The sequence below is a fragment of the Symphodus melops genome (genome assembly GCF_947650265.1).
Source record: "Symphodus melops genome assembly, chromosome: 6".
In the NCBI taxonomy this organism is placed as follows: domain Eukaryota; kingdom Metazoa; phylum Chordata; class Actinopteri; order Labriformes; family Labridae; genus Symphodus; species Symphodus melops.
The window spans coordinates 26,341,701-26,368,439 of NC_136696.1; the positions used below are offsets into that span (position 1 = coordinate 26,341,701).

The 26,739-nt window shown below is 41.0% G+C and overlaps 3 protein-coding genes across 5 annotated transcripts; 1 reads left to right on the forward strand and 2 right to left on the reverse strand.

The window, feature by feature from the left end:
• Positions 1 to 1,914: 1,914 nt before the first annotated feature.
• On the reverse strand, positions 1,915 to 8,655 carry wee1 (WEE1 G2 checkpoint kinase). Its single transcript, XM_079346490.1, has 10 exons — positions 7,657 to 8,655; positions 6,251 to 6,462; positions 5,756 to 5,822; positions 5,308 to 5,480; positions 4,602 to 4,870; positions 4,419 to 4,508; positions 4,221 to 4,306; positions 3,961 to 4,131; positions 3,702 to 3,847; positions 1,915 to 3,078 (listed from the first exon to the last, which is right to left on the reverse strand). Exons 1-10 carry the CDS (start codon positions 8,146 to 8,148, stop codon positions 2,922 to 2,924), a joined length of 1,863 nt encoding a protein of 620 aa, XP_079202616.1. The 5' UTR covers positions 8,149 to 8,655; the 3' UTR covers positions 1,915 to 2,921.
• Positions 8,656 to 10,451: 1,796 nt separating this feature from the next.
• On the reverse strand, positions 10,452 to 21,064 carry znf143b (zinc finger protein 143b). Of its 3 annotated transcripts, none has more exons than XM_079346969.1 (15): positions 20,562 to 21,064; positions 18,290 to 18,402; positions 17,867 to 18,055; positions 17,621 to 17,701; positions 16,729 to 16,925; positions 16,286 to 16,354; positions 16,091 to 16,207; positions 15,887 to 15,962; positions 15,561 to 15,686; positions 15,026 to 15,205; positions 14,687 to 14,914; positions 13,908 to 14,056; positions 13,655 to 13,807; positions 12,638 to 12,766; positions 10,452 to 10,825 (listed from the first exon to the last, which is right to left on the reverse strand). In XM_079346969.1, the coding sequence occupies exons 2-15, from the start codon at positions 18,393 to 18,395 to the stop codon at positions 10,742 to 10,744; spliced, it is 1,884 nt and encodes a 627-aa protein (XP_079203095.1). In that variant the 5' UTR covers positions 18,396 to 18,402; positions 20,562 to 21,064; the 3' UTR covers positions 10,452 to 10,741. The 3 variants fall into 3 exon arrangements, with proteins under 3 accessions (XP_079203095.1, XP_079203094.1, XP_079203096.1); XM_079346968.1 differs by having other exon boundaries at positions 18,290 to 18,405; positions 20,562 to 21,063; XM_079346970.1 differs by lacking the exon at positions 20,562 to 21,064 and adding an exon at positions 20,222 to 20,518 and having other exon boundaries at positions 18,290 to 18,405.
• Positions 21,065 to 23,006: 1,942 nt separating this feature from the next.
• Positions 23,007 to 26,646, forward strand: LOC306825956 (nuclear receptor-interacting protein 3-like). The gene is made up of 7 exons (XM_079346953.1): positions 23,007 to 23,227; positions 24,328 to 24,489; positions 24,570 to 24,652; positions 24,753 to 24,892; positions 24,973 to 25,025; positions 25,651 to 25,739; positions 25,967 to 26,646. Exons 1-7 carry the CDS (start codon positions 23,060 to 23,062, stop codon positions 25,989 to 25,991), a joined length of 720 nt encoding a protein of 239 aa, XP_079203079.1. The 5' UTR covers positions 23,007 to 23,059; the 3' UTR covers positions 25,992 to 26,646.
• The last annotated feature ends 93 nt before the right edge of the window (positions 26,647 to 26,739 follow it).

Here is a 26,739-nt window from a genome sequence, read left to right on the forward strand (position 1 = left end):
GTGTGTGTATCAATCCCTCTGCTGACTGTTTTAAAATGCAATGTTTGAGAGATGCTTCTGGTGTTACATCTAATACGTTTAATATGATTTATTCTTTCAATAAATAAAAGCATGAAGGTAATCACATACACAGACATAAAATAGCAATGTGAAAATTATTTAATAAAACAATTAATTACATTTCTACAAAATAACTAAAATAGCATAAATGAAGAAATGGTAATAACTTTAATTAACTTTTTTACTTTAAACTTCCAAAACAGCACAACATGCTCAGCCGACAGAGATTATTTGGAGGAATACGGACAGAGTTCTCTGTGTCTGTAAACTGTGTGATTCTTTCATGATGGATCCAAAACCTTTCTGGATCCCATCCTGCAGGGCGTCAATGAGAGGAGCCGACTCCAGCTCCTTCAACGTGTCCTGCAACTGGTGAAGCGTTGGCAGCAGGAAGCCCACATGTCAGGCCTGCGTCGTCACAGATGACCAAAAAAAAAGACAAAATAAAAATAAGTTCATAAACTATTTCATCTAAATCAACAACAATTATCACACAACCATGTAAAGAAAACTAAATCATATTGCAATATATTAAAATTAAGACGGGTGGATTCACTCACATGTTTCATTAGTCTTTAACAAACAATGTGAATTCAGCCAACTTACATCTTTATCTTCAATGCTGTGCGTACATTGTGGATTTTCTCCCTGCTCCTTCTGAATGTGCACAACTCTTTCTACAGCGAGGAACAGGGAGCTCCAACGGGTCTATGCCGTGGTTGACCTGCTGGTTTTATTGCACAGAGCATTGCATTTTGCAAAAGTAGACCAAGACAGCCTCTTGTATGTTTCACTGCCGGCTCCTGCAGCAGTGGTGTTGACTGTTGATGTGAGATTAAGGAGATGACATGCACACTTTTGGTGCTTGGGACGTCGGTACTCCAGGTTCTGTGTCGTCATCCAAAATAGCAGACACATGTTGATACTCCACCTCTAACTCACTTTCATCTTCTGACACATCATCAAGGATGGAGTCTCTCTCCTCCTGTCCATCAGTGACTTTGTCTTCTCTCCTCCACACCATATATTCGAAAGGCCTTCAGGAAATTTGAGCCACTGCATGTCCATTTGAAATGTGGTAGCCTTTTATTTTCTTAGCATGTAGCTGCAGCATTTCTTAGAAGTATGAGCATGTACTTAAGTGACTATGTGTAGCGTTAGCATTAGCCTGGGGGGGGTTTGTGTCATACATTTCTTCTGAGCTTGTGATGTAGCATAGCATGTTGCTTAGCTTGAGCGTTAGCCTTGTTGGTATGTTTTATGTAATGCAACTGAGGTAGCATAGCATGTAGCATAACATTAGGACATAGCATAGCATTAGCGACAACTACGCATTACTTTTTTTTTTAATATATCTGCAGTACGTCAGCATTTAGTTAATAATTTGTATTTCTTTTAGGGATGGGACTTTAACCAATTGATTACGATTAATTAATTACAAGAAAATAATTTAATCACAGTTTGCTTCATAAAAAGCACAGAACTGTTTGTCATTGCTCTGCGCTAATCCTGCCACAAGTACAAAGAAGAAGAATTTGCAGCCTAAACTTGACCAAATGACCAAATGCTTCTGGACCAGAATTAGTTATTCAACGTCTGATAAACTTAGAAATTCACTCGCTAAATTGGTTGCTCTGGAATGTAGACCACTATTAGGTATGTATGTGTGACCCGTGTACGGACACCCCGGGTTCTAGTCCGACATGTGGCTCCAGTCCTAATCTCATTCAAATCCCTCTCCCTCCTGGTTTCTGTCCTCTAAAATAAAAGGCCTCTAAATAAACTATTTAAAAAAAAAACCTACCCTCATTTGTCATGTGACAGATTATCACTTTGCACTGAAACAACAGGAGGTGCGGGGTGGTGAGAATTTATTAGAAGAACATATTTACAAACGGTTACATCAACAACAAAAGGACTGTGTGGGTTAGAGGTTAAACAATCAAAAAAGATGAGCAAATGTTTTTCTGAACAGTAATTAAAGACGGGTCTTATGGTAAAAAGAAAAAAAAAAAAGACAAGGATGGAGAGAACGGGACAATGATTGTTCTAATGCTACAGGCAGGGTTGGCAGCACCAATCAACAGGGACACTGAAACACTCTGGATCCAATTTCACAGATAAATTCGACTGGATGATTTTCTAGAAATGGCATGATCCATTTACCATCCCATCAGGAAAATAAAAACGTGTAAAGGCGGAGGTGGGGAAACGGACTCCTGCTACATGAAAATAAGAGCCAATGACCTTGAGAACAATCCAACCTGGAATTGGCCAAACTCTGACACACACAAAACATCAATAGCAGCAGTTTTTTTTTTCTTTTCTCTTTTCCGGCAATAACCAACGTGTTGCCAAAGTGCTCCTTTACAGACAGAAATCGTCAGTTCTCAGACCCTCCTGGTACCCAGCGTCAGGCGTTTGACAGGCAGTAAGGTGCGTGCGGCTACGGCGAGTACATTCACGCTGAAGAAGAGAGCTTCACTGCAGCTTCTGGTCTTTGTCGAGGGAAGTGCAAGGACAGGAACAGAAGGAGAGCCTGATGTCTATGCAAAGAAAGGAATGACAAAGTGTAGAAAGGTACAGGAAGTACCTTGAGGATTTTTTTTTTCTTTTCCAAAGATAAAAGGTCCATCAGAAAAAAATAAGAGACTGAACTATTTTGGTACTGAGAGTCTAATGGAGTCAATTTCCAGTTTGGTAACAGTCTACACAGCTTCGACTGGGCGTTCGAGCCCAACAACACGACTGACAGGCTTCTCCTCAACAAAAGAGAGCGCTACTTTTCCAAACAGGTTTCTTTTTTTATAAAGGTCCATGAGCCTTCGTGTTCTCTCCTCCTGTCAGGGCAGATTAAAGTCTCAGTAGATGGTGAGGCTGACCGATCGGTTCATCTTCTTGCCGATGAGTCTGCTGCTTCTGGGGTTGGACTGGAGCGTGGAGCGGGTCAGGACCCTGTCCGTGGACAAAACCTTCTCCTCGGCCGCGGCTCGCGCCTGCTGGGCCTTCTTCAGCTCCCTGAGGACAAAACGAGAGAAGTTGAGCGTTAATGAAGCTACGACGTGAACGAGAATTACGCGACAACCCACACGCTCCTCATTTTTAAAAAAAGTTCCTGGAAGTTACCTGGAAAGAAAACGTCCTCTAAAGATCCACAAACACTTGTGATGTCTTTGCTTTTGGACGACAACCAGATAAAGATTCTCAAAAACCCAAATACTAAAAGAAAACGTGACTGAGTTTTTAAAATGTCAGAGAAAGCCTAAAAACTTGGTGGATCAATTTGACGATGTCAAAACACACTGATATAAAGCGGTGTTCTGCAGCCTATATTTGGAGATCATGTCATGTTCAAAACCGACTTAAAAAGTCTCATCACCTCCTTGAAACGACCTCAAACGCAGAAATATAAAGGCCAGTCACATTTTTTTCCCACCCTAGTATTTTCCTTAATGAACGATGTTTATGCGATTTTTCACCACACTACAAAACATCCACATCTGAGATCAGATTTGATGATTTTATCTAGACACACGAACGGCTGTAAAACCATCTCTACCTTCAGGGTGTATTTCAGGTCGGACACGGACACACACGGTTCAGTATTTGCTTTCTTTTTGTTGTTGTTGATGTGTACGTACTTTTGAAGTAGTGCGTTCTTGAACTTCTCGGCGTTGAGCTCGACTCGGAGCTGGTCGGCGCTCATCCGGGCCGCTGTAAGGAGCACGGGGTGTTTGATGAGCTCGGAGGTCGACGGTCGTCTGCTGGGATCAGGATGGATCATCAGCTGGAGAAAAAAAAGAAAAACAGAAGAATGAGTCAAACACGGAGTTGATCAGACGTACGAGTCATTTCTCCCTCTCTGGTTCTTAGTAACTAGCGCTCAGGTCCCGACGTTACCTTGAGAAGACCGAGGAAGTCCTGGGAGAGCACTTGTGGGATGGCGGGGAGTTTCCCCTGTCGGATCTCGTGCCATTTGTCTCCGTTGGTTGGAAGAGGCTCCGCCCCCGAGGCGCTGACAACAGTCAGAGCGAGAGCGAAGATATCGGCCTTCCTCAAGTTACTGTATTTCTGCAGAGACAAACATGGAGAAACATTAACACCTGTGTGAAACCCCGCTCACATTACAGTAATTAAAGTTTTAAAGTGCGAGGACAAACCTCTTGTAAAACTTCGTTGGCGAGGTATCTGCTGTCTCCCTCCTCCACCTGCGGGTTGTTTACTCGCGTCACATGACCTAGATCACCTGGAGAGGACGGGTTTAAAGCACGCAGTTAGAAATGTAAACAAAAAAAAACAAAAAAAAGGGAAATGACATCTAACATCAACCTTTCAAAAGCAGAGTGGAGGCTGCTCACCTATTTTGTAGACGACACTCGGGGTCAGTCCTTCATCGTCGTCGCACTCGTCACAGCTCGATATCGATTTACGGGAAATAAAGATGTTACCTGAGAAGAACAAGGAAGCAGTCAGACCCAAGCTTGTAAAAAGTACACCTGCAGACCGGCTACAACAATTATCACATCAATAATATCACTCACTGGGTTTGATGTCCATGTGCACGAGGGACGTCGAGTGGATGTATTTGAGTCCCCGTGTGACCTGCAGCAGCAGATCTTTCAGCTCCAGCTCCGTCAGGTAACTGAGCCGTCTGTAGTTTTCTGTGATGACGTCCGACAGCGTGCCGCCGTTGCAGTACTCGTTCTGTATGAGCATGTGGTCGTCCTCGGCCCAGGCCGAGTAGTAGCGCACCACGTGGGGGTGCTGGCCCAGCACGGCGTGGGCGTACACCTCCCGCAGGGCGTTCTGCCTGTGAGAGGAAGCAGACGGTTTTAATTAAAGACAGGCCTGAAGGGGGTTTTGAAGTTTAAGCACATTTAACTCGTCTGTTCACTCATGCAAAGAAAACGTTGGCTGACTTCTGGTAAAATGCGGCTTAACGAAGCCAACTACTGAATAAAAAAAACGACCTTGACGGTGCATCAAATATTTACATTTAAAAACACCACGGGATGCGCCGTGTCCACCGACGAGCTTTAACATTTTACCTGAAAGTCTTTTAACATTTCGTCTTGCCGTAGACAGACATGGACGTGTGTGATAAATCATTCTTACTAAGTTAGTTTGTCAGATGTTCATTTATTCTTTAACATCAAATCTGCATGTTAACTTTTTTTTTTTTCCAGCTAGTTGTTTGATTGTCTCTTTTTGAGCATTTGATGGTTGAGGCAGTAAAACGGCACTCACTCGTCCACTGATCCTGCCAGGGGTTTCTTGGACCTCTTGATGGCGTAGATGCAGCCGTCGAGTCTTTTCACACACTTGAACACGGCGCCAAACTCCCCACAGCCGATCTTCTCCAGCTCGAGGAACTCCGAGGTGTACCGTGACATCATGTTGCTCTCCATCATGGTGAGCCTCTGAGATACAGAGAGAGAACAGATTATTACCAAAGTGAACAAGTTGTCAACACAATTTATTTGAATCAATCATCTGATTAGTCTTAAAAAAAATTTTAAAAAAAATAAAAATAAAAACCCTGCAAGTTTCAATTTTGTAGTTTCAGGAAGAAAAGAAATCAAAATTTGGATTTGTCTCAAGTTTCCCCACTATTTTATTGAAAAACTAATAAAGTGTCTATAAAAAAAATAAAATAAACAGATTGTTTAAAACATTCCCCTGAATGTGTCATTACCTTGGATGGGGGCAGTATTTCTTCCTCTGCCTCACCGTCACTCGCCTCCATGTCTTCACCACAGGAGCTGCAAAGGTCACAGACAATAGATGTTTTGTTAGCATTCTGTCCAGCAGGGGGCAGCACTGGGGGGGGGGGGGGGGGGTTTCACAAGCACATGGCAGAGTTCACCAGTAACCATGAGGTCCTGGTTTCCAGCCAAACCTCCTGTTCCTGGTCAACGGCTTTAACGTATCAGGTTATAATAACAAAAGGGTTTGATCTGTGTTCAAGATGAGACAAAAGATTCTCCTCCCAGCTCAGCTACCCGTTATTAACACACTGTGGTAATTATGGGGGACGTTATAAACCAACAGAGCGTGGTAAGAAATGTATAATCAAATAACAACTGACTGAACCGCTAAGTCTTTTAGGTTCAGTAACTTTTGGGATTGATCCATCTGTAGGTATGAACTGTTTCTAAGAAGAAGAAAAGAACACCGAACAGAAACGTACTCGTTCCAGTGCGCCCGCTTCCTGTTGTTTCTCTGCTGTGTGGCCGACTGTATGAGGAGGGAGTCCGGCGTGAAGGGGTTAAAGTTGACCAGCGGGGTCTGCTGTCTCCGGCTGTCTGTGATTGACTTTCCTGAAGGCTCCACATTCTTGAACAGGGCGACTCTCCTGCTGGAGGATCCCGAGCCGGAGCCCCTCGCTCTGGACAACAGACTCTGAGAGAAAAAGAAAAGAAAAAAAGAGATAGATTTACGGTTTTGTTAATATTTGAAAGACATCTCGAAGTGAAGGTGAGTGAAAAAGTCGGGCTAAATGACTTAAAATGGTTGGTTTCTCTCAGATGAAGTGTTCAGGAATAAAATCGGCATCTAAAAATTAAAGGCAAGAAATGCTGTAATGTTTCAAAAAGACATGCCCAGACATATAACTCCCACTCGCTGAATCATCCGGCTGTCTGCCCACTACAGTGAAAACATGATGTAAGCCAGTCCAGTCCTTTAACTGGGTCACTGTGTTTAACTGACACAGCACGGCTTTCCATTTAAATTCAAACATTTGAACTGGTATGTTCTTACATAAGCTCGGCACATTTTTTTTCCCCCAGTTGCACATCTGGCATTTAATCCAGAAGAAAGGAGGACTTTATAATAAAGGGCGTAAACGTCTCAGGAGGATTTAAAAAGCTTTTAGTCACTTTAAAAGTTTTTGGGCGTGGGTGTTTTTTTTTTCCCACTCCAAGGTCACATTATTAGTTTGAAACATTATGTAAGCCAGTACAGTCCTTTAACTGGGTCACTGTGTCTAACTGACACAACAACACTGGCCATTTAAATTCAAAATTTTGACCTGGTATGTTTATGTTACATAAGCTTGGCAGTGGTTTAATTTGGCTGATTTCCCCCCCCAGTTGCACATCTGGCATTTAATCCAGAAGCAGCCAAACATTTAGCCTCAGGTGATTTTAAGACTTTTAGTCATTTTAAAGTTTTGACTGTGTTTGCAAGATCACATTAGGTTGAATAAAACTACAGTTAAATTATGCAAAAGATCAGACATGCACAATATTCTAGGATGAAATTTGACCTAGTTTATTTGCACATTTGGCTGATTAATCTTGCATTTTATAGAAGATAAGGATTTAGAAGGAGATGCATCAGAAGTACTAAAAATGTCTTTTCCTTTTGATTTTTAACCACCAATTGATGATAATAACTTAGTGAAGCAAACTTAAGATGCAATTACCTGGTTTGTAAAGTGTTTTTGCACATTTGTCTTGTTGCAGACTTGAAACATGGTTGTGACATTCACGAGTAGAAAAGTTTGTGCAAACACGTGTTGGAGATCAAAGTTTTAATTTGTGTTTTCTCCCTCTGAAAAATAAACATAAAAAAGTATTTTTAAACACTGACCTTTGGTGTGTGCGGCGTATCAAACAGCCGCAGGTTTCTGAAGGTTTTATGTGGAGGTGTGTCTGGACAGTCCGGGATCGGGGAGCTGGATCCCTCTCCGTCGTCCTGGACGTAGGAGCGCTCCGGTGAGCCTCCGTACATCCTGGACATCTTCCTCGGTGACGGCGAGCAGTTTGCAAAGATAACACTGCCCGGTGACCGCAGATGAGACGGGGAACCGAAGCTCTCCTCGTCCCAAAGCTCCACGTCGTCGTCCCCGCCGGTCCGGTCCAGGGGGCTGCTGCCTCCTTCCTCCAGCAGCTTCCTCACGGTGTCCCTCCTCGTTGGCATCGGGGAGTCCAGCTCAGTGAAGCCCGACTCCCCCCCGGTGCTGTTGTTGACGTCCTCGATGGGGTCGTCCTCCCCATCGCTTGACGTGAACTGTAACTTCTGGCGGATCGGTCGAGGTTTCGGAGAGGGGGATCCGTGACGATGGCGACCGTAGCTCGACATTTTCAGGATTTAAACCCCGGCTGCGTCGACGGGGGGGGGGAAGACACGCGGTTTTGAACACCACTAATCTCGTGGTGAAGTTTGTCGCAAAAAAATAAACAAAGTTAGAGAACTTTTAACTACCTTAAATAAAAGTAGACAGTCCAAAAAGTCATATAAAAAGGTGTTAAAGCTCTGTTAGCATCAGAGAAAAGTTAGCTTGTTTGCTAACTCCTACACGCCCCTCCAGCGAGCAGAAATGGCCGAGGAGTAGTTTAGCGATTATTCAATGACTTTAGTTAGCCATAAATTCCAAACAATTCCAGAACTACCGGGTCCGTCGAGTTTCGGTATCCGTCACTGCCTTCTTGAAATTTCTCTGACGCAGAAAACACGTCTTTCCACACTAAAAGCAAAGCAATGTTTACAAAAAAGTTTGAATGAGCCGAGAACTAACCTCGTCTTATCGTCACGCGCGTGGCAAAGTACTTCCCGCGACCGTTGGTCACATGTTGCGGCGCAGCCAATCACGGTGCGTCTTCGAATTTTTGAAAGATGGGCGTTACAGAGGGGAGTGAGTAGGGGGAGGGGGGTTTCGGTAGGCGTTACGTCATCGGTGGACGGGCAACAAACTGGCGCGAACGCGCGACTTTCATGTGGCCGCGGTCAAACAATTACATTAACCTCGAGACAATGCGCCCATTATTTTCGACAACACGATCAGAAGAGCCGCCAAACATAAAAAAGATCACTCACTACAACCCTCCTCCAAGAAACATCACATCTAAGCCAATAAAGTCAATAAAGACTGATTTCTATCCCAGCCATCCACATGAAATCATACTTTAACTACACTTTCCTATTCTTCTGTAGAAAGAGGGAATTTATCTACAATATATTTGGTGAAAGCAACATTAAACTATTTGCACTTTCATGTAAATTAATAATGTGTTTGACTTTGGTGTAAGTAGTCATTCCAACCATGATGTGAACTGAACTGCTTAAAATAACAAGCCTAAGTATGTATTAAAATATAATATAATACTCAAAACAAACAATTTTACACATAAAAGTTTTCAAGGTCTTTTAGGTCTTCTGTGACTTTTAAAGGCAGCAAGAAAAGTTTTGATTTTGTTAATCAAAACCACTTCGCTGATAATTGGTTACTGCAGGTTAACAAGAAGATTCTTCTACCTTCAATACTTTTAAAATCTGTTCAAATAAAATGTAGGCTAACATTGCAGCAATAAAGCCAACGGTAAAAAGAATACAACAACAAACTTGAATTAAATTATAGCAATACTGGTATTATTTTTCTGGTCTTCTGTAGGAATTAAAAAAAAATGAATTTGTCAATGAAATGAAACATTTTTCAAAGTAAGAGCATGACATGTAAGGGCTTATTTTAAAACTTTAAGACTTTTTGATATCCTGTCCACCACTATTATTTAGAGTACAGTACCGTTATGTGAAAATTCAAATTGCAGGATGACCCTGATGAAGGCCACAAGCTGAAACACAAGTTGATTTCATACTGTAAGTGATGCTGTCACCTCTTCAAGCCTTTCAATCTTTATGCACCTTGATGGTTGAAGTTTTTCCAGAAAATCTTGCTCTGCTTCTTCAGTATAAAATGCTTATTGCTTAAAACTCTGCCCTTTCCGTGTACATTTTGCACTTACTGATTTATTGCTGATTTGTAATTGTTATTTTTGTTACATTTGTTTATTATCTGTTTTTTTCTACTTCTTTATTGTGTACAAGAGTAACTATACTACCTCCGGATCAGTTTAGTATTTCTGATTTTGATTACGTAAACAATGGATCATATATAGAGTAAGGTCTTTATTTGAATGTCAAAGAAACATAATGAAAGTGCTCATTAACTGCAGTATTCAGTTAGAAAGTTGAACTTGTGTGTCAATTAACTGCGAAAACGTGAGTTAAAGTGCAGAGTACTTCCAAATGTGATAGTGTATTAAAATTAGCGTCAATAGCTTCTTCTCATGAGTTGCTTTAGGCTAAAAAGTCAGTTTTTCACTAATGTGGAAAAACTATCTGAACACAAAGACTCCAGTGTGTTTTTAAATGTTCACTTATCAGTTTGAACTGTTGACACCGACTGCTGATAGCACACATCATAATCTGCTCTCAGCTCCACACAATAAATCAAAATGAACATTTAGAATATAAAACCCTTAAATCAATCTATATCATATTTCTTTTCTACATCTTTGCACTTTAGGCAAATTTAAAGTTTACATCTGTGCAGAGGGAAGTTGAGCAGAGTTTAAAAAGTGACTCAAAAATCAATAAAAAAAATCCAAATGTCACACTTTTTTTTATTTTATTAGAAATAGCATTAGCTGTACACTGCAACGTGCACTGTGCACCATAAACATTAGAAAGCATTTTCCCCCTCTTCTTCTTTTTGGTTGAGGGATAAAATAGCATAGCAGAACTCCAGTTATCAAATTTCTATGTACACATAAAAGCTAAGTTCTTTTGTGGAAAAAAAAAAAAAACATCAGGGAGGAAGACTCGTGATTTCTCTTGTCAATAAAAGTCCATTTGAGAAGGATTTGATCCTTAATCATAGTCCGCACTGAGTCCGTCAATCATCGAGGCCCGGCGACTCTCCCTGCTGTATTCTTGATGCTATCCTGATGGCTTCCTCCAGCGACGGCTGATCACTGAGCTGCAGAGAAAAAGAAAACAATGCAGGTAATTCAAACATTCACTGATCACCTGACAACTACTGCTGACGTAATCTATTTAACCTTCCACCACTTTAAAAGACAATACCACCTCTGACCGTGACCAACTACGTTACAGCCTGCTGAATTGTTGATGACTGTAACATGGGGGTAAGAGGAGGAGAGATAGTATTAACTTTGTCATTTACATGACAGAAAAACCACAAGGGGGTGGATGGAAACACTCAACTTAAGGATAAATTAAGGGATAAGAGATCTGCATCCGTGCAGCACTTCAGCACCGGGTTGCACCAGCTAAACGTAAACAAAGCCTAATTTTAATTTGATGTCAAATTTAGGAGGACAGAGATATTTAAGGTGACGCACCAGCTGAGGTTTTTACAAAATGTGCAGACGTATTAACTTCAATTTAGACCTCGCTGCTCGTAGGTGTAAATCCCTCTGTCGTTTAAAAAGGTGAGATACTTTGGAGGATGAGGAGGGGCTGTGTGATAGATTACATCCCTCAGAAATATGAGGAGGACATTTTTAATCCCGCTCACTGTCAAACGGTAGAGCTCTGTTCAAATGACCTCGGATGTCACTGTTGTTCTTTCAAACTCGCTCTGCTGTAGATTAAAGGTGAGGGCTCAATCAGGATCCTATGTCATATTTACATAGAGTACAGGTGTTGTCATCGCTGTTTATGGACTGACGTCAGTTCGGGGAAGTTATTTCCGGCTGCTACTCTGCTCAGAGACGACTCGGCACGAGAGGCTACACCTTAAGAAAAATGCTTTTCACTGATTGGTCACACAAAGTGGAAACGTCCTTTCTGCGTCAATATTTATGTTAAGTTTGGATGTTATGACCTACTAGCTAACATGAACATTACTTATCTGAGGTGCTTAAGTTACAAACTAACACGTGGTTAAGAGCAGACTTTACACCTTTACTCTACACAGACTTTAAACCCCTGTGGCCTGTTTCACCCTTTAAGCCCCTTAATAATTAACACAGTTCAAATCATACTTCAAAAAACGAGACATTCTCGTCAATCTAGTGTCAAAGCATAACAAAGCTTTCTGAAAACAAATCAAAAGGTTCCTGTTAGCGAAAAAGAGACAGAGCACTGTCTACATTTCACTAATATGGGAGCGGTGTATTTTAAACCGTGTGCAGGAGTTGGCCTGCAAGTATTGGCTATTAAAAAAACAAGAAATTACAAAAAAAAATGGGCCTCCTAGCACTACCCTTTCTGTTGCCATGGTTTCGAAACAGGTATCAATACAGTTTAACCTTCTTCTTTAGTGATACACTGGTGCCAAGGTAAAACAAATGAAACCACTATGGTAAAGTACATTTATGCAAACTTGAGTGCTGGTGGTCATTAAGAATCAGGGTTACGTGCAAACTCACACATCCTCGAGCTGTTGGCTTTTTGTTTAGTTTGATTGATCCCTAATCAAAAGGAGCAGCAGGAGAGCAGCTACACACCTACACCCCCACCTACACATGATTTACAGTTAGGCCTTTAAGCTAACAGCTCAACAGGGTGGGATCTGGGGACAGATTACCTGGCAGGGGACTCACTTTAGTGACCCCCCCCCCCCCACTACCACCACCTGAAACTTCTTTCAGTATCATATTATCTCAGAGCACTGAGATGGTTTCAGCCTAAACAAAAGGGATGAATCCCAAACTGATCCATCGTCATTTTTTTAATATAACACCACGTGGGGCCCGATGTATGCAAACCTCTTCTTACTAATCAAAGTCACACATTTAAACTTCGTGTCCGTCTGGATACTAACCTGCACAGCGATGTGAGTGCCGTTGGAGGTGGCCAGTAGCGTGACAGGATGGAGGTCGTCCTGCTCTTGGCCGTAACCTGCCTCCTCCACCGTTTGAAAGGTGGCCATGTCAGGCGTCATGATGGCCACCTGAGAGAGACGAAGACATTATATCAAAAAATAATAATTAAGAATCAAACATCTGCTTTGGTGTTGAGTCACAGGTCAGTTTGTGAGCACATCTGTTGACACCAGAGAAGTGAGTGCTAGACTTTTCTCCAAACACCCGCCTGCACCCTCTTCCAGAAAACGTTCACTTCCTGAATATGATGCAAACTTTATGAGAAAGCAAAGAATCTGACACAATCTCCTCTCTGGTCTACACGAACTGCAGATGTGTTCATTTGACTTTGATGTGTTTTTAATCTACAGGGCATGTTTCAAAAACTAGAAATCTACTCATTATAAAAATAACTTTATCATAAAAGGACTTTTCAAAACAAGTTTTTGAGGACTTTACAGTTTTTAAAAAAAGGGCCGACTATCTTAAACAAATTCACAGAACAGAACACAAAAATAAAAGCTAATAAAGATTAACAAAACAAACAGTTAAACATGGGCTCGGTCATCTCGCGAGTCGGGCCCTGCCGGAGGATCTCAGGCAGCAGTCCGGCTCATTGAGTGTTATTTAATCACAGATATAGGGCGGGGCCTGGGCATTACAGGCTTGAAAAGAAAACAAGCGATCTTAAAATGAAGGTGTAAAGTGGCAGCGTGCAGACAGTTCAGTATCGTGTGTTGATAGAGCGCACACGCTGACTGGAAGGCTAACCGCGCCCCTGTCTTTAATTTTTAATGTAGAAGTATCTTGGATTATGATTTTTTTTTTTTTTAAATGCTGAGTCACTGTAAACAGTCCTGAGTCAAGTCTCACTTTCCACCTGAGAACAAGCAGCTAAAAAAAAATAAAAAAATTCGCGACAAACGTGCATGAGACAAATTTTTGTACACTACAAAAAATTTAAGACCAATGTTTACCTGTTCATCTGAGCCGTCTGTCGTCACCATGGTGACAGAGTGAGTACCTTGCCCGGCAAGTTCATGGGCCGGGATGGTTATGGTAGTGCCTTCTTGGGTTACCATGGTGATTGTGCCACCCATAGCTTGTAGGTCTGCGTCTGAGATGCTGACCTGATGCGAGAGACACCGGACAGAGCGCAGAACTGTGAGCGTCACTTTAGAAAAAATCATTTTAATGATTTCTGGTAGTGACGTCGCTGCACATCATTACCTGCTGCTGCGTTCCGTCCTCTTGCGTTACCAAGGCAACGTGCTGATGACAAGCCATGTCTGAGCTCTCGACAGGAACCTGCTCCGAGCCGGAGTCTTCAGTATCAACCACCGCTGTTGAGTAGCTGACGTTCGGGTCGTCAATGGCGTCTGAATTAACATAGGCAGATTTGAGATTCTGTTTTATTAAATGCTTTTTTTCCCCTGTAGATTTCAGGTACTAGGGATGTCAAATGAATAAATTAATTGTCTAATAGTTAACTGCATTTTTAAAGTCATTATCGATGTTACATTCTTTTTTCCTTTTTTTAAATAGTTTGACTTTTATTTTGAAATGTTGTAGTTTTTTTAAAGCTGAGAGTTTTAAACTTGAATTGAAGTCATGCTTTTATTTTGAAATAAAGTCAGTAAATTCTGTTAGATCGAAGGTTACATCATTAACTTAACCACAAAAGAGGGAACTGGTTGAGGATTAAAAACCAGCTAAAAAGAAACGGTTAAAAAGGTCAGTGTGTGACGTCATAAGGTGCCGTGAAATGAGACGCTCAAAGATGCAGCAATTTAGGAGACACCGAGGACGAAGAGTCTCGAGGTAACTTGTTTTGTGTGCTTCACAAAAAGACGAATTGAAAAGTTCAGATGTTAAATTAAATTGGTAAATAACTTAAATCACTAAGAAAAACTCCCTGTTTACAGATTTATTCTATTGCAGCTCGATATTCAAGCGTCACCTCACATGCCTGATCAAGGACTGCCTGAACATGATTCTAATACACGGACCTGTTGGGGGTTCAAAGTAGGCCTCCTGCTCCTCCTCGATAGGCTCCGTGTCGTTGTGGGCGGTGCGTTTGTGCATGGCGAGCGTTGAGATCTGCTTGTAGGTTTTCCCACAGTGGTTGCAGTTGTACGGTTTGCAGGGCGTGTGAACCACGTGGTGCTTATAAAGGCTGGAGTACTCTGTGAAGCGCTTTTCACAGCCGGGCACTGTACACACGTACGGTTTCTCTCCTGCAGACATGTAGACCGACAACGGGAGGAAACTTTTAACTTCATGTCAATTCTTAGTGCAGTGCTTAAACACTTCAGATACAGTTATTTCTTGTTAAACACTTGACTTACCCGTGTGTATCCTCATATGGTTCTTGTAGTTGGTTGCACTGGCGAATGAGCGTCCGCAGCTCGGCTCGGAGCAGTAGTACGGCCGCTCCCCTGTGTGTGTTCGGATGTGAACTTTGCGGATGTTTGAGGTTGTAAACGACCTGCCGCAGCCTTCGATCGGGCATTTAAAAGGCTTCTCTCCTGCAGAGAGGGGATGGTATCGTCACAAGGGCTGCAAAAATAACTGAAATTGTTCCTTTATTTTTATTGTTTCTGATCAAATGAAACCAGAGTTTGGCTAATCAGAACCGGGCCTGGGTCCATGGTGTGAAACCACTATAAAAACAAACAGCTTGAAAAGTCCAGCTCAGAAAACCTCTGGTTATCGCTGCAGATCATTCTGTGTTCTTCCTGAAACCACAGGTGCATAAATCCTGCCGGGTGGTTTCTAACTAAACTGAGGATAAGCAGCCGTTCCCATTCCCACTCCTTAAACCCAGAACTAGACCTCGGGCACACACACACACAGTTTATGAACACTTGTTGTTCCTTGTACCTGTATGGGTTCTGGTGTGTTTCTGAAGGTCTCCAGAGGTTTTGAAGGACTTGCAGCAGTTCAGCTCTTGACATCTATATGGCTTCTCCCCCGTGTGCGTGCGTGAGTGACTCTTCAGTCCATACCCTTACAAACAGACGGCCGTTAAAACATCTCGTCGAGCATTCATTCTGGTTAATACAAGCTTTTCTTTTTAATCAGTCATTACTCAGGAAATCTAAAGTAACCTGATGAAATGTTTGCTGGATCTTTTTGTACTTTTAATAAAAGAACAGAAATATGAATGAATGAGACGGATGTGTGAGAAGAACGCTCTCCGCAGCTACCTGTTGCAAACTTCCTCCCACAGCCGGGATAATCGCAGATGTACGGTTTGTCTCCTGTGTGGGAGCGTTCGTGTACCTGCAGGAAAAAAAAACAAGCAAACATGTAGCTAGGAAAACGCTGCAGGGACACAAAAACAATCCCACATCTGGAGTCGGCAAAAGCAACACAACATTTCTCTTCGAAAACAACACCCACGATGTTACCTTGAGATGGTGTGCAGTTGTGTAGAGTTTTCCACAGCCCTCGTAATCACAGCGGAAAGACTTCTCGCCTACATTTGAGGCCCGACTTTGCCTGTTGTCTTGACCCTGTAACACAATCTGAAACAAACAATATTTAAAATGGATAATCAATGAGCAAAAACATCAAGTAAATCTACTCTTGAAGAGATACTCTACCCGCATGTGGACGCCGTTGTCTGCTTCCACTCTGCCAAACGACCCCAAGGGGTTTTCAATGTTCTCCACCTGACAGAGACGAGAAAGGACACACAGTGTACGTTGTCTGAGTGAGTTACATTCAGAACTCGAGGGATAGCACTTCAATGTCAGGTTTTTGGTTTTTATAAATCACAAATAAATTTGTCAAGTATTCGCTGGCGCTCAAACAAAACATCAACAAAAAGTGACTTTGAAGCTGGCGGGGAATCATGGGAGTGATTCTCTCGGCTCGGATGGAAAAACTCAATTTAAATTGATATCACAAAAATTAATGTTGCACTACAGTCTCCCAGCAGAGGGCGCTATCTAATTTTTGTTTTTATGCTTGACACCAAAAACACGGAGCACTAATCTGATTTTTTATGAAGAAAAAAATGCACTACTATATGCAGTATATTTACCTTTGTGGTGTATTGTTCGAGCACGCTGATGGTCTCGGGGTCGATGGCTGTGGCTTCGGCCTGTAGGTCTGCGATGGTGCCATCGGCCTGGATGGCCAGGATGGTGTTGGACTGGGGCATGTGCACGGTGTGCTGGATGTAGGCGGTGCTGCCGTCTTCCAGCTGCACCTCCTGCAGGCCGCTCTGGTCATAAGTATCTGCGCAGAGAAGAGGAGGATGTGACCGTAGAGACACCAGACTCAGGTCCAGCATGAAAACAGACTGAATGGTTTGAACAGGCAAAGAGGCTCCTGAAACAACTGTTGTCAATCTCACTGTTTCACTTATCTTTAAGGAGAGGTTTTCTAAATTGGTTTTCTTGGAGCAAGAAATGTTGTAAATTTCCCTGATTTTAATGCAAATGCAAGATAATTAATTCAAAAATGTTCCAGACTCTTAAAGCATTATCTGTGAAAGCAATCTAAAGTTTAGAGCAGTGACTCCAACATAAAAGTTCAAGAGGTCATTTATGATAAATAAAGAAAAAAAATATTTTGTTGTTTCACCCCATATGGAAAATTCTGTTATTTTCTGTACCATCTTAAGCTGAGAGCTCTGTACCTGCTTTTATTCTGAAATAAAGCAAGGAGCTTTTGGTAGATCAAAGAACTTTTATTATTCATGATTAAATCAGTTAACACTGACAGCTCCAACTAACCAACTCTATTCTAGATTTGGTTTAATTTGCGTTAATAGATCTCAAAGAGGAATCATTCTGAACTTCTTTTCATAACAAACGACTCCTCACAGCTAAGATACACGATTTCTCACGTAATTAAAGAAACGTGCGGAAAGATTAAATACATTAATTCTCAGTGCTTCTCGTGAAACACAACGCTCTTGGTGTGTTTACCTTTGGGTGTGTGAATGTACGCCGTCGTTCCATCTTCCAGCTGCACTGCTTGTCCGTCTTCGAGCTGTAAACTGTCTCCTCCTTCAAAAAGACACAAACAGTAACCTCAGCTCAACATGAAACTCTGAACATCTCTGAGGATTATTTCAGTCCAGTTAAAATATATGATTACTTATTGGTGCGTTTAAAATACAACAAATAACATGTTCTCTACATCCTAAGAAGGAGCAGCGATGTGTGTCTTACCTGCTTTAGGCATGGACACGTGCTGAACGTAGGCAGCCGAGCCGTCCTCCAGCTGGATCACCTGACCGTCCATGATCTGTCCGTCTGAAAAGGCGGCTTTGGTGTCATGTTGGATGTACGCTGTGGATCCATCTGCAAGAGTGACCGCCTGCAGGCTCACCGTATCCATCGTGTCCATCTGATCGCCATCTGGGAATTGATTTGTTAATCAAATACTATTACTGACGGCTTAAATAAACCAGAAAATGCTGTTGTGGGTGTTATGAGCTCGTGCATAATGTAAATCAATGCTCCAAATGTTTAGCAACAAGTGTCTTAAGTAGGATGACAGTGAGGCGTTTAATTCTTGGCATCACCAATTTGTGTTTTAAAAATAGCTGATCTCCCCAGGTTACAGTAGTTAGTGTTTCTTTAAGATCTCACCTGCCACAGTCACGGCCTCCGTCAGACAGAGAGTGACCGGCTGCCCGTCTGCATCATGAAACTCAGCCATTCCCTGCGAGTCCCGGTTTATCTGGGCCAAGAGCATGCTTCAGCTGCTGGAGGGACACAACAAGCAGGAGACACATTTCAGAACGTCATAAAGACACACATGGGAGGATGAAGACGCTCTGCAAGCTGTCACAGCTAGTGAGGGAAGTCAGACCACAGGGGACGGACAGGGACGGAATAAGCTCCTAAAAGTCCATTTCATTTCCTTTTAATGATCTCACATCTCTGCTAATATACACAAGCATGGGAATGATTTAGAGTCATTTGATTAAACATGTGAGTTCAGGAATTTGCAACCTATTAGCACAAACAGAACGCAATAATTAAAAGCTTGTAGCAAGACTTTGAGTATCCACATTATGACGTGAATTCAAGTTCATGTTAGTTTAAGGCCGTCAAAATGTTAACAAAGAAGTGAAGAGAGGCGCGGAGGGATGAAAGACAGAAGAGATTACGAAGAGAATTACCTCCAAAAAAAAGGACAGGAACAGAATTAAACTTGATATACCAACAAATGAGGAATTTAAATTTGAACCATGAGCTGCTAAATTGTAAAAGTGATTAGATAAATACACTCTTTTTATCTCCTAAACACCAAGTTCTCTCCGTGGTTTGAATATGTACGATCCTAAAATGTTTAGACAGATGTAACTGTGAACTTTTCGAAGTTACCAGCTTTGATTTTGCCTTACTCCTCTGGGATTATCTCTAACTACAAGAACCAAGATGAGAAATGTATAATCAGTCATTCATCTTTAAGATTATATATCCGTTCACAAACGCACATCCTCCACCTCCCCGCATCTTAGCCTGAGAATTCATTACAGAAATAAGATTGCGACTAGCTCCACGATTTAAAAACCTATTGACTATATGTGTTTTTATATCCCAGTGTTAATGCAGTTGTGTAGGAAAGGTGACATGTCCAGCTAGAAAAGGAAATCCACCTCTATATAAACCTCGACTAATCTGAACAATATACAGACTGAACTGTCAGTGTCCAGAAATGTTCTCCATCATGACAGCTCCTTTCCAACTTCAAACTTCAGTTTGAAATATTACAAAACGCTCCGTTTGTTGCTGCTTCCTGTTTGTATGTGAAGACTTACAGACTCACATCTCAAAGCTACTGGCTCTTTTTAATAATTTTTTTCACACTTTGATCTAATTAAACGTGTGCACTGTGTGATTTCTTTCTTCTTGGTCTTCTGCTTTGCTGCTGTAACACTGTACTTGACTCCGTTTGTAAGATGAATAAAGCACAAACTTCAAATACTGTTCATTCACTTGGCATCTTTTTTTGGTTGCTTTTTAAATTAAAAAAAAAAAAGTGAACTACAGCTTTATGTAAAATAATTTAACGCCACCAATAATAACACAAGTAGAGACAATTAATATAGGAAAAATAACTAAAGCATGTTTTATAAACGACAAGTAGCTGCTGTGATGCTACATGCTAAACACACATTTCCACATTACATGTGTGGACTAATTCATTTAGAGTTGAATCTTACTTCAAATGTACGTGTTGCTCGATGTCTAAATGGTTTTATTTCATAATTAACTCTTAATATTTACTTTTTTTGTTGTTTTTTGGCGCTTTGGTGATTTCAATGTAGCTGAGCTAGCTGTCAGTGTAGCTTTCCAAAATCTTTTTAAATGACATTTTAATAGACATTGAACCGACAGTGTGTTTAAAGTCAGACAACACACACACACACACTGGCAGACAGACGGACACAAAGAAAGAAAGACAGCATGTTTGTATCAAAACACCGAAACGAGATGTGACAGGGAGGCTAGCTGCGATGCTAACATCAATGCTAACGACGTAAAAAAAAAAAAAAACGATAATCAGCTCACTGTTTTTTGTCCTTGATGTTGTTCTTTAAGACAGTAAAGGGTTATGTAAAGCGCATATTTAGAAAGTGTTAGAGCTAATCCAGCTTCATGCACGAAGCTATCATCAACCCCGTGTTGTTTGAAGTCAGGACGCAGAGAGGAAACGAGAAGCTCATTAATGTTCACATTTCACTCGCTGCTGCTACTGTCACGTTTTAATGCAAACTTTTCACAGCATCTCTCATTTATTCCTCTCTAATTCCTGCGTTACAGCCTGTCACTCCACCGCGCGCAGACATGGCTCTGGGAATAATGCACACTGGGTAAAAAAAAAAAAAAAACACACAATTTATATACGAACCTCCGAAAAAATTTCCAACAATTCCTCCTGTTCGACCACCATGCACCAGTGCAGGAAACGCTCGGCGATCTCCTCACACCGGGAACATGTATGACAAGCACAACCCCTACGCTCTCCACCCATGAGGTTACAGCCCCTTGCGCGATTTCCCACACGCTGATTGGTCCAGAGGAATCGCAGATCGCGTTCCTATTGGTCAGCAGAGCTCCGTTCGAGTCTACGGCTCTAGTTATTCAGATTCCAGGGCCCCTAGCAGACGCCATTCCGCGTCGGTTTTCGCATTGTCTCCGACTTTTTCCGCTAAAAAAAATGCGCGATGTCATCTTCAGGGGGAGATAAATGTTTAAGCTTCAGCGCAAGACGACGGTCAGTGAGGGCGTTGGGTTTGAAGCCTCGCTGTGCAGCAGGATGCAGCAGTATTTGTTCTTCGGCAACATAAACAGTGATGTGTGGGTCAATTTTTCGGCATCCATGTTGGAAAACAAGGTCGCGTGGGAAAAAAAGGGGAACATGGGCAATGCAGTGAAGAGAGGCTCCTCAGAGGGACACATGACAAACTACAAAGACCATCAGCTCCTAAAACAAGACCAGAACAGCCTCTGTAGACACGTCCAACACATGATGCTTTATTTACATTAGATAGGCTTAGGTAGTGTTTCAGGATTTATTTATTTGCGCAGAAAGGGAACAAAACAAACAACAAAACAGAACGTAATTAAGATGTAGAAAAGATTATACATATATGTAGAAAAAAATATTAACTGCACAGAAATAATTAGAAACAAAAGCAGAAAATGTGTGTATAGCCTCTGTTTAAACACGTCTTTAGTGACACCAAATCCACAATACTGTTATTACATTTCAGAGGATGAAGATAGATGGATTTTTATTAACATTGCATTTTATTCATCGAAACTCAGTTAATCCGTTTACAGCATATAAGATATACAATATGTATGCATACACCAGCACACAAACCTCTACCCACATACACATTCCGACCAGTAAAGTTTTTCTTAGTTATCGTTTATATGACTGAAACAAAACGTTCAAGTATTTTAGTTTTTTATTATAATAATAGTTATATTAATGTGTAAAACTGCAGCCGTGGGTCAGGTGTCACATGAAGTAATGATTATGCTGCAGAAACCGATTTGTTTTTTTTACCATTTTCCACCAAATCCTCATTTAGGAAGTAATCCTTATCTGAATGAAAAATGAGATTTAAAAAAAACATCACAGCCAAAAAAGGACTAATTTCGTCCACAAGGTGCCACCAAAATTGATACAAAGTGAGAGCTCTCAGAAGCTTTAAACGGATATATAACAAGAACTTTATGAAAATAAACGACAAAGTGACGTAAATGAGATGAGTCTACACAAGTTATCAAACAGAAGACACAAAAATTATCAAAGATTACAGTTTTTTTTATCTGTTGATATTATTTTATAGGCTCTGTTGTTGATGTCAGTGATCCGATGCCTTGCTTATTTTTTTCTCGCATGGCATGGTGCTGTCAGATCATGGGGCCCTATAAGGAGGTTTTCTACTGTCATTGCAAAATGAGCATAAACACATAACGATGAAACACAGCAACTGTTTATCATTCAGCTGAGCTGCTCAAATGTGTATTCAAAGTGTTTATAAAGCTGAGTTTATATTATTATATTATATATATATTATATTTATATCCTATGTGGACCTCTGCCTATGGAGAGTCCTTTAACATCTGATCTATTATGTTGTGAACTACTGATCTGTCTGTGAAACATCAGAAGGCTACAATCATCCAAAAACAATAAAGATGTCAGTGCTTCACTTTCAAAACATTTACTATTTATTTTTCGACAGGAGTCACGATTCAAGAAACTGACGTTTTCATTCCGATGTTTTCAGGCAGGTTGGAGTAGCCAGGAGACGCAGGTACAGGAAGACACTTTCAAAATAAAAGCTCGTATTCGTAAATGGCATTGTATAATGGCTAAGCCTTGGATCATAAACTTTCATACGGGGATCAATTTTTGTTGTCTCGAAAAAAAAATCATAGGACCTTAAAAAACAATATCAAATATATTAAATTGAACAATGTAAAAACGAATCGTCGTTTACAAGATCTAGGCCAATTTAGACTGTTTTTTGTTAACCAATGTATGTAGCCTGTCTCGCTGGTTCCCTCTGCAGATACAGCCCATGTCTACAAACAGCTAAATATTTTAGAAGTCAGGAGGGCTAGTCTATTGCTTCTTTAAAAAGGTCAGATTAAAGGTGTTAAATCGTTTTGATATGGTTTTATTTTGATGGGTTTCTCCGGAAGTTAGTTTACCTGTCTGACTTGACTGTCTGTCATAATTAGGGTGTCTCCTCTTTTCTACGAGGCATCATCGGGGATACCTTGTTGTGGTTGTTACGCAGGTGTGTGTACAGGCACAGACCCGACTGACACACTCACTCACTCACACACACACACTGCCTCGGCTGGACTCTGTTACCCGCGATCATGTTCAAGGGGACTCGGAAGGAGACTCGAGGGGACTCGGGGGTCCTGGATGCTGCGGCTCTGAGGCAGCAGAGGAGGCTGAAACAGGCGATCCAGTTCCTCCATAAAGACTCAGCTGACCTGCTTCCTTTGGATGGACTGAAGAAGCTCGGCACGTCAAAACAGGGGGTGTGTCTCTTTATATGCAGGCCTTGTATTTTTAATGCCACTCTTAGAGGTAAAGGGGCTCGTGGCCTAAAGCATCATTACTTTAGACTAAACCAATGAAAGTTACAGTTCTGATGCATTTCCCTAATTCCTTACAGTCCATTAAACATGTGGAGAGCAGATTTTTTTTGCTGGTTGTGAAGAGTCAAAATCAGTGACTTCTTTGTGCCATGCCACGAATAAATATTGTTTTGATTCTTAAACTATGTGTATGTCAAACACTGACCAGGCTACCTACAGCCTAGGTAGTGTTTGTGCAGTATAGAGCCCCTATAAGGTGACACGGATATTTAAAAAAAAAACGTGTGCCTGTTCTATTAGGCGCACGTCATTTATAAATTGCCCCAGGCTTTAGTTAATTTAAGACACGTGCAAGTGGCACGCATGCAATTTATAAAACTGCATGAAATACTAATACAGTTTGCACGCAAATGACTAAATCCCTAGAGCGTTTTAAGAAAACAAAAAAACAAAAATTGGCACTTGCTAGAAAGGCTGCACAAAATGAAAAGACACAGCTATGTCACCTCCCGGCCTCTGGGTTGCAGACACCAATCTGTTATAGCATATTTATAAGAAATACTACATTTTCAGTAATTGGGGAAAAATAATGCTTTTTAAACTGTCTGTAATAAATAATTTTACAACACAGCTGAGAGGTTCATCTGTGAAAAAGCAAGCAGCACTCAAATTAACTATGCACCTAATTATACATTATGTTATGCCTTCATGTAATGCTGATTTCCAGTGACCACAAATGCTTATTGTAATAGTTTATTTCTGCAGTAAAATTAGCCATTTTTATGCAGGGTCTAGCCTCTAGTGGTCACATGCAGAACTGCAGTTTTTGAATCTTGAGTGTTAATATTTCCACACTGCATATTAAATGTTATTAACATGAATAACATTTCACATCATTGTAGTGTCTCTACCTGTTTACAGGTACTAAATAAGGTATTTCGGGAGCATATAATTGACACAGAACTGAGTTTGAGATTCAGCCTCATATTTACTCCAATGTTAAAGACTGATGTTGTTTTTTGTTTGTATTTCTATTGCAGCAGCCGCACCACATCATTCAGAAACGCCAGCTGGAGGCCAAGCTGTCTCAAGGGAGGATGGTAACTCTAAACAACAGAGAGCTGCTCCTGAATTTAAGTCAGTTCAATTCAAATGAGTACATGGAAGAAGAGGAGGAAGATCTAATCTACGTGCCCTGCAAGGTGGGAGAACAATGCTGTTTTTAAGATGTACTTTAAAGTCTTCCTGCTCCTCTGTTTAGAGCTCCTCTGTGTGTTTTCAGTGTTTCGGGAAGGAGATGAATCTGCTGATCGATAGCGGCTGCAAACTGAACCTGATGTCCTCGCTGACCGTGGAGAGATCCGGGTGAGACACGCACTATCGTCTCTTTGACTTGCTATTTGTCAGATCACTTTGAGCAGTTTGTGAGTCATTTATTTGTTTTTGTTTTTTTTGTTCTTAAAAGTTGGAAAGAGCTTGTTGAGGAGAACAAAATGGAGGCGGATGGTTTTCCTTTTCAGAGGAAGCTTTGCATCGACGGACAAATCAGAGAACTCAGCCTCACCATCGGACAGCTCAGGATCGTGTGCTCCTTCGTTATAGTCGGTGAGGAAGAAGAATTAATCTAACATCGATGCTGATCACTTTTAAGAGAAATGTAATGATATGATTGTCTGTATTTGCAGAAAGTAACAGACCGCTGATGTCTCTGGGATACAAGACTTTAAAGGCACTAAAGGTAAATAAATAATAACAACTATGAAGATGATTCATCCAAAAATGCTTCACACAGCAACAATTAAATAACAGATAAAATATGAACAAAGATAGATAATGATTGAAAAAATAAAACAATAAAATGATGTACTAAACACCAGATGTTCCAATTAGTAAACTCTATAGTCTGTATATATACATGGACGAAGTCTCAGTGATGTCATCCATTGCTTTCTGCAGCTGATCAGTGGGGTTCACCACTTTGTTAATGCTGTCTCAAACAAACTAACCCTAGTCCTTCATAAAATCAAATCTGATGAGTTACCCAGTGTGCTGTTAAAGATGTGAGATATTCTCATGTTTTGGATGAGGTTGTAAACATGTTTATTTATTCTGCAACATGGCCATTTTAAAATGGGTGTGTATGGGACACCTGGGTCTTTTGAAGCCCGCCCCATGTGGTCATTTGAAGAACTGCTGTTTCTTCGGCACTTGTTTTTCAGCACTACAGGATGCCACGGGTGCTAAACACAATGATAAAACCATCTTCAAAGAGAGCTCTTTAATTCAACAGAAAACACCGAACGTGCATTGACTATAGAGAGAATTCATGCATGGTGTGTTGTTGTGTTTACTTTTCTTTTCAGTGTGTTATCGACACTGAAAAGCAGATGTTGGTGTTTGGGACAAATGTGAGAGAGCAGGTTCACTTCACGAAGAAAACAAACAATGAAAGGTACGATTCTGTTCCATTATTATGTCATGTATCTACAGCATTATAATATTTATTCGTTTTAAAATAACAGTGCATGCTAAATAATTTAGCAATGTGTAACAGACTTAATTTGTTTCTGTAAGTTGGACTACATCTAATCTTCGACTACATGTCGAAGACTAAATGCTGGTGCTTCTTTTTAAAAACCTAATATCATTCTTTTCCCTTTCTTCTTTTTTGTTTAACAGTTCCCACAACTTCAGTGACCAGTGACGCGACCTCTCTGATCTCTGACACACACAGTGATCTAAAGCAATACTAGTATTTATTTACATGAGAACAACTAGACGCCTTCTAAGGGGACTCTGAATTGTTCATCTGATTCATTTTCACTCCCTCTCAGCTTGTTCCTGTGTACAGAAAGCAGTCCCCTCAAACAAACAGCTCCTTGAGTAGCACTTTGTTGTAGCCTTAGCCGTCACCACAGTAGTTCATATCGTGCAGCTAGAATCAGAGTAGCAGAACTTGTAGCACTTTAGACTTTAAGATTGTGATTTAAAGCTCTTTAAGAAATAAAAAATATATTATTGTGCAGTATATCACTCATCATAATAAAGGTTTGTAGCTAAGAGTTGATGTTGAACAGAGATGGTTCAGGAGTCGAGTTTAAACATTTAGCACAAAGTTGTTGCATTTAGTGCAATCGTGTTTTCTAATATAGTTTTCTGTATTTTCTAGAACAGAGTGTGTGTTTGCATTGAGTTCACTGCCTTTTAATGTTTACAAAAAGACAGAGACACTCCTGATATGTTTGATCACTCGACTGTAGCCCAAGTGCAGCAATGAATAAAAAACTACAACAACCTAAATGACGTGAACATTTCTCACTGACACACTATCAGCCGTGTGCTATTTCTCTATTAGCTATTTCTAAAACTGGGGCAGCCACATGAAGCCTTATGATTAAAGAGCGAAGAAACACACACGCACACACACACACACACACCAATTCCACACATAA